Below are 7,500 nucleotides of genomic sequence, written 5' to 3' on the forward strand. Positions count from 1 at the left end.
ATATCGGATGTTCTGCTGCAAAACAATCCCAGGAAATACAGTGTTTGCACAGACCCAGCCCACAGCCTTCCCTTGTTTTCTACAAAAGATTTTTTATGGGAGTTGTTGGAACCATAGATGTGGTTGGAACAGTAGGCAATGTGACTGGGACTATGACATGTCCATCCTCCTACCCTGCACTTTAAAACATTTTAAATGTAGGCCTACTGCAGGGCCAGGGACTGTAACTTCCACTTCCAAATGAACAGACTACGATATATCAAAAGCCTTCAATTGTCTTATTATGCAAAATTATATGACCATATATTGGCACAATCCATGGTTGACAAGACAACTGAAGCCAGCCTACTGTACATGTACAGCTGAAACGCTTCATGTTGCCACAACAACAGAGCTTAGCGGTGATGTGAGGGGGATAGCCACACAAACGTTTCTCATCTGTGGGCTTTTCCAAACAAACACTGTTTGTCTTCCGTCATAACTGCCGACTTGTCTGCCAAGGGACCATGTAGGCGGGATACCAGAGAGTTCTTGTTGTGCACGAGCTTGCCTGATAGCGTCTCAGACCACTACACGCTACGCGCACGAATTACGCTGAAGACTGTTCAACTGTCATGCGCCTCTGTGTTTATCTGTCAATGCGAAGTGATCTATTGCATTTGGATAGGCCTATGGCTGGTTAACTGTGTAAATGCGTTTATAACGGCATTATGGTGTACAACTAAATTGATTTATTGGTAATACATGGCCGTAGTTTTCTGCCACATATGAGTTTGATATAGTGGACAACGGTGTCCTTATTTGGCTGCGTAGGCTACACATTCAACTCACAGTTCGTGAAAGAAGCCTTGCGCAGAGCGAGGAGTGAGGACGTAGCCTACTCTTTGTTGACCAAGGCATAAATAAATATTGCTGTTTAAAGCGCGATCAATAAACACAGCCGCTGTAAAAGCAAATAATGGTCGCTGTGTCTAGATTGGAATTAATTCTCTGCCTATGGCTTATAACCCCGGAAGAAGGAGTACCCTTCCCAGTCCCGCTATTTTTAACTCGATCCTGTTGGTCTGTATGGCACTCGCACTGTATTGTATTTCAATGCCGCGCACATTTTACGCCCCACATACAGCACCCCGTAGGCGTGTTTGTCAATGCGCATTACCAAAGCATAATGGAACATGATGATGGAACACTTCATCCAAAAGAATGGCTTTCGAGCTTGTTTTTTTTCCTCCCACCAAGAAAGACTTTGTATTTGGCGTGGAAAGCAGCCAAATGTTATTATCGCCCAGCGAGAGAAGAGCCCAGTTCGTGCTGCTATCTGTTTTGTTTACGCATGTTAACAAAACAACGACACATGTAGTCAGCTAAAATTACAACCCTGATCATTGTTTCTATTATGAAATCATGATCTCAAGCTTTCAGAAGTGAACTATCCTCCGTCAAACTAGAGCAATTGGATGGACGCACAATCTTCATGACAGCCAGACGTCAAAACAGCTGGACCGTCAGCCTATACCTCCGCTGAATCTAGTTGACGGATGAAAAGTTTGCCATTATCAATGCATAGACTAAAACCAAACATACTTTCCCCATTCCCACAAGACTGTTTATAGCATGAAATAATGTTTCACAATTTTACGAAATTCACATTACCCTGCCAACAGTTTGCATAGCCAATAGCACCAAGTTAAGCCTTGTAGACAAGAATTTGCCTTTGACGCTTTGGATAACAAGAAATGGGTATCTAAAAGCACAATTTCTTATTTTCTATAATCCAGACATGGACGTCCAGAGTCGTCCAAAATGCTTCAGTATAACAGCAAATCTCTCCCCCAATCTAAATACATCGCAACCAATATTACCACCAGTCCAAGAGACTTCAGCAGACCCAAATAATCACACCGATCCAAAGCAAAATAGTCTTACCGCGCTCCAAAGTGAGCGGTTGGACCACTGTCGCCATGTCTGCTGTGGACGAGGAGAGCGACTAGTGGGGCTGCAGCATCAGACGTTTCACTGAATCAGAGTGAACGGTAGCGAGAGAGACCGAGCGAGAGAGAGAAGGGGGGGGGGGGTTGTGTGCGCGTGTGTATGGGAGAGAGAACGTGTGTGTAAAAGAGAGACAGCGTACAGCAGCGAATAGGGAGCAGCAGGGATTACCTCCCTTGACTGTCGCTTTTCCACGCACGCTCATCCGAATGCTCTGTGAAACAAGGTGGAGAAGAGGATAAACAGTACGCGGTGATGCGAGCGTGTAGAAACGTGAGTGCGTGCGCCTGGGAGCATCCACCCCCCGGGGGGTTGTTGTGGATAGCGCGCGAATGAATGGAGAACACCATGATTTACCATTTTCTTTTACTTGTGCGCAGGCTGCATGCATTTGTGAAGGCAAAGTCTGCAAAAAATCCAGTGAACTTAACCTTGTCCTGTAGCATGCACAGTTTATGTATGCTTAAATAAACACAGTAGGAATATAATTAGCTTTTAAAAATCTGCATTTGTACAATGACAACGACATAGCACTTGCTATTCTTTTATTTTCTTTTCTATTCTATTCTATTCTATTCTATTCTATTCTATTCTATTCTATTCTATTCTATTCTATTCTATTCTACACACATCAGCATAACCACATCATCCATATCACTCATAGCGAGAAGAGGTATGATTATTATTACTATGAAAGGGAATGGATTTGTGCTCCGCTGGTTTGGCCAATGGCCAGGGCTCCAAAGACCTCCAGTAACCCACAGCCACTGGAGGTCCATACTGGGCACGCATCACAGAGCATTAGGGGCTGGTCTTAGTGATGATGGTCGCCGGGGGGATCAGAGCTGATGAGGATTGGGTTTTATGAGATTAATCTCTGTGCATGCTACAGTAGCGGAGAGATGAGAGGAGAGGAGAGGAGAGGAAAGGAGTGGACAGGACAGGAGAGGAAAGGAAAGGAGAGGAGAGGAGTGGAGTGGATTGGAGAGGAGGGAAGAGGAGAGGAAAGGAGAGGAGAGGAAAGGAAAGGAGTGGAGTGGAGTGGAGAGGAGAGGAGAGGAGAGGAGAGGAGAGGAGAGGAGAGGAGAGGGAGAGAGTCAGGGGAGTAGTAGCAGATTCCTTAGATGAGTGTGGCAATGTCTCATGGCTGTGGTTCTCTATTCTACTTTATTCTCTTCATGTCTCTTCTGTTCTATTCTATTCTGTTCTGTTCTATTCTATTCTATTCTATTCTATTCTATTCTATTCTCTTTTTTAAACGATTTGAGCATGTATGCCTTTATTTGAGACAGGACAGTGAAGATGGTGACAGGAAAGCAGTAGGAGAGAGAGACGGAGGAGGATCAGGAAATTACCTCAGGCCAGAATTGAACCTGGATCCCCAGCATGAGAGTGCCTTAGCCATTTGAGCCGTGGCCAAGGCCTATTATATTCTATTCTACTCTATTCTATTCTACATGCACAACCATATTATTATCCATGCATGCCACAGTGGAGTGATGCGAACATAGAAGAGAGGAGTGAACGAACAGTCAGCTGAATGTGGAAGAAGAGGATAGGAGAGGAGAGGAGAGGAGAGGAGAGGAGAGGAGAGGAGATGAGATGAGATGAGATGAGATGAGAGGAGAGGAGAGGAGAGGAGAGGAGAGGAGAGGAGAGGAGAGGAGAGGAGAGGAGAGGAGAGGAGATGAGATGAGATGAGATGAGAGGAGAGGAGAGGAGAGGAGAGGAGAGGAGAGGAGAGGAGAGGAGATGAGATGAGATGAGATGAGATGAGATGAGATGAGATGAGATGAGATGAGAGGAGAAGAGAGTGGAGAGGAGAGTAGAGGAAAGGTGAAGAGAAAAGAGGAGAGGCGAAGAGAGGAGAGAGGAGAGGAGAGGAGAGGCAAAGAGAGGAGAGAGAAAAGGAGAGGAGAGGAGTGTGAAGAGGAGAGGAGATGAGAGGAGAGGCAAAGAGAGAAGAGAGAAAAGGAGAGGAGAGGAGTGTGAAGAGAGATGGGTGTGAGTGTGGAGCACCCTGTGGCTCGTAGTTGTGGTGCATGTTATTTTGCTATGGGTGGCTGACGAAAGTGGATTGGAGAGGAAAGTGGAGAAGAGAGAAAGAGAGAGGAGAACTGAGAGGAGAAGAGAGTGGGGTCAGTGGACAGAGGATGAAAGACAAGATGAGCGAGGAGAGATGGGAAGAGTGTGAGTGTGCTCATGGCTGGTACATGTTATTTTGCTATGGGTGTTAAGGTTAGATCCAAACGATAAGTGAGGAGTGCATGGTAGCTCAGCGTGACGGTGCCAGTGCATCTAGTTATGCTATGGGTGGCTGCCAAAGGGGAGTGGAGTGGAGAGAGGGAAAGGAGGAGAGATGTGAGAGGACAGAGGAGATGAGAGAGCAGGGAGAAGTGGAACGGAGAGGAGAGAAGAGAAGAGAAAAGTTGGTATTGCTTGTGGTGCTGCATTGTTTTGCCATGGCTGTCTGCCACAGTAGAGTGGAGAGAGAGGAAAGGAAAAGATAAGATGAGAGGGGAGAGTAGAAGAAAGCAGAGAGGAGAGAAGAGGAGAGCGTATAAGACAAGAGAGGAGAAGTAAATGAGAGGAGAATATGAGAGGATGAGAGGAGAGATGAGGTGATGAGAGCAGAGGGCATGAAAGGAGAGGTCATGAGAGGAGAGGAGAGGGCAGGCAGGAGTGTAGATGACAGGGAGGAGAGGACAGGAGAGGACATGGCAGGAGAGGAGAGGGTAGGGCAGGACAGGACAGGAGAGGTCAGAACATCACAGGACAGGACAGGACAGGACAGGACAGGACAGGACAGGACAGGACAGGACAGGACAGGACAGGAAATGGCAGGAGAGAAGAGGAGGTGAGAGGACAGAAGGGCAGGAGAGTACAGGCCAGGCCAGGAGAGGACAGGACAGGACAGGACAGGAGAGGAGAGGAGAGGAGAGGACAGTTCAGGAAAGGACAGTTCAGGAGAGGAGAGGAGAGGAGAGGAAAGGAGAGGAGAGGAGAGGAGAGGAGAGGAGAGGAGGAGAGGAGAGGAGAGGAGAGGAGAGTTCAGGAGAGGAGAGGAGAGGAGAGGACAGTTCAGGAAAGGACAGTTCAGGAGAGGAGAGGAGAGGAGAGGAGAGGACAGTTCAGGAAAGGACAGTTCAGGAGAGGAGAGGAGAGGACAGGACAGGACAGGACAGGACAGGACAGGACAGGAGAGGAGAGGAGAGGACAGTTCAGGAGAGGAGAGGAGAGGACAGTTCAGGAGAGGAGAGGAGAGGCAATTCACCAGAGGAGAGTGGCAGTAGCAGTGCCCAATGTCTCCTGGCTCTGGTGCATGTTGTTCGGCTATGGGTGGCTGCCCCTTCTAATGCTTACTTGGCCACGGAGGGGACATGGGGGACAAATGCCATGCATGGCCTGGCAAAGCAGCCTGGCATGGCGACATTGGCACCCATTTGTCGGTGCAGCAGCCTCTCACAGCTAAAGGGAACGGTGCCAACGTGCCATCTTGTGGACTCTCGGCAAACATATGTGCATGGATGGCCACCCACCCCCTGGCCACCCTTCAGTGTTTCTGTATAAAGTCTGGGAGTGTATTTTGTGTTTAAACGAGATGGGAAGAGGGCATTCAAGGAGAGTCGTTTTGAACCAAACCGTGGTGTAGAGGTGGGGGTAAAATAGCAACCTTTTCATCGTCTCAAAATGTAACATTTTACGTACATTTGTATTTTAAATATGAAACATTGTGATAGGCCATTCAAGGACAAATAGCATTCTTTTATACAAGGCCCATTTTTTCCAACACTGTCACAAAGTAATTGTCACACAAGGGCTTCTCGGAGGACTATATGATTTGGATATGGTGGTTCTGAAGAGATGGACTGCAATTGTTGAGAAGAGTTTGAATGTTAACAACCTAAAGTCTATCCATAAACCTTAGGGGCACTACTCTAGTTCATCATAATAGCTTGGTATCTGTTCAACAGGTAGCTCACATTGACAAGACACCAGGCAAAAAGATATTCTTTCTGTAGCCCCAAAATGCACACCGTTCCGCCAGTGGAACACTGCAATACACTGCAATAGTTATTGAAAATACTTAACTACCATACATACATTACAACTTGGTCATTGCCATTCTGGTAAGAGCAAATTTACAACAGGCATGGCTGAAGTGATTAAAGACTGCAACAAAATGTACTGTCTGTAACAGTATGTTGTCTGTTTTTTTTTTGCCTCACAACCCCCCCCCCCCCCCCCAAAAAAAAAAAACAAAAAAACAAAATGTTGTTAAGCACACTGCAAACTTGATTAAAAAATAAGAGAGCGAGAGAGAGAAAGAGAAAGAATTCATACAGAGGAGAGCAATCGCACGGCTACTCTCATTAGTCAGCAGAAGGGACAGAAGCAGGGGTGCTGGAAATGAGAGGACATAATTAAAATTCTGAATGCTCTTAAAAGTGTCATTCATTCTGAGAAGTTAATTACAAGTTCAGTCTGAGACCCTGGCTGTGTGATGCGGCGCCAATGCAATCCCCTCCGAAGACACAAGTAGAAGTCTCTGTCTCCCTCCCCCCTCTCTCGTTCTCTCTCTCGTTCTCGTTCTCTCTCTCTCTCTCTCTCTCTCTCTCTCTCTCTCTCTCTCTCTCTCTCTCTCTCTCTCTCTCTCTCTCTCTCTCTCTCTCTCTCTCTCTCTCTCTCTGTGTCTTATCTCTCTATCACCACCCCCACATACACTTTCTTTCTCTCTCTCTCTCTCTCTCTCTCTCTCTCTCTCTCTCTCTCTCTCTCTCTCTCTCTCTCTCTCTCTCTCTCTCTCTCTCTCTCTCTCTGGTAACACCCTCCGAAGATGCAAGCAGTTGTTCTACAGATGGATCGCTTTTTTTTGTTTATCTTGGTCTCAAGAGAGATGAACAGACCAAGGATATGGATCACTGGAACCATGTTGTGTGATCTGAAGAGACCAAGATAAACAAATTTGCTTTAGATGGTGTCAAGCATGTGTGGTGGTAAACAAGTGAGTTTTACAAAAAAGGTGTATCCTCTCATAAGCCAAGCATGGTAGTGGGACTGACAAGGTTTGGGGATGCATGAATGCTGTCAACATTGGCAATCTGAAATACACCTAAAAGAAACATGCATGTCAACATGCACTGTGACTACTGAAGCAGATCATGATATTCTCCATAGGATTGCATTCAAATCTCACACCAATCTATTTAAGCCAGATGCAGACTCAAAATGTAAAAGTTCAATGCAAAGAAAGGTTGAAACGCACACTGACCCTTGTCATCCCTTTTCATTTCGTTTCATTTCGAGACGATTCGAGCCAACATAGCCCCTTCTCTACCGGATTTTAATCTGGGGTGTACTCACTTTTGTGAGTACATGTTCAAACATTAATGGCTGTATTTTGTTTTTTTCTGAGTGAACAAGACATTTAAGCGATTAAATATATTGTTAAAAGGTCACTAATCATTGTGTCAAAGTTACATTTCTGTAATGCTTTCCTATGAAAAGATA

The 7,500-nt window shown here is 46.0% G+C and overlaps 1 protein-coding gene across 1 annotated transcript in view; it reads right to left on the minus strand.

Moving 5' to 3' along the window:
* Positions 1-2,017, minus strand: part of lin7a (lin-7 homolog A (C. elegans)) — a 96,825-nt gene extending 94,808 nt beyond the window's left edge. The window contains exon 1 of the mRNA XM_063217226.1: positions 1,927-2,017. Within this exon, the coding sequence (XP_063073296.1) occupies positions 1,927-1,963 (37 nt within the window). The 5' untranslated portion in view covers positions 1,964-2,017. The remainder of the gene's footprint in view (positions 1-1,926) is intronic.
* Positions 2,018-7,500: the final 5,483 nt, after the last annotated feature.

This window comes from Engraulis encrasicolus, chromosome 15, assembly GCF_034702125.1.
Source record: "Engraulis encrasicolus isolate BLACKSEA-1 chromosome 15, IST_EnEncr_1.0, whole genome shotgun sequence".
NCBI lineage: Eukaryota > Metazoa > Chordata > Actinopteri > Clupeiformes > Engraulidae > Engraulis > Engraulis encrasicolus.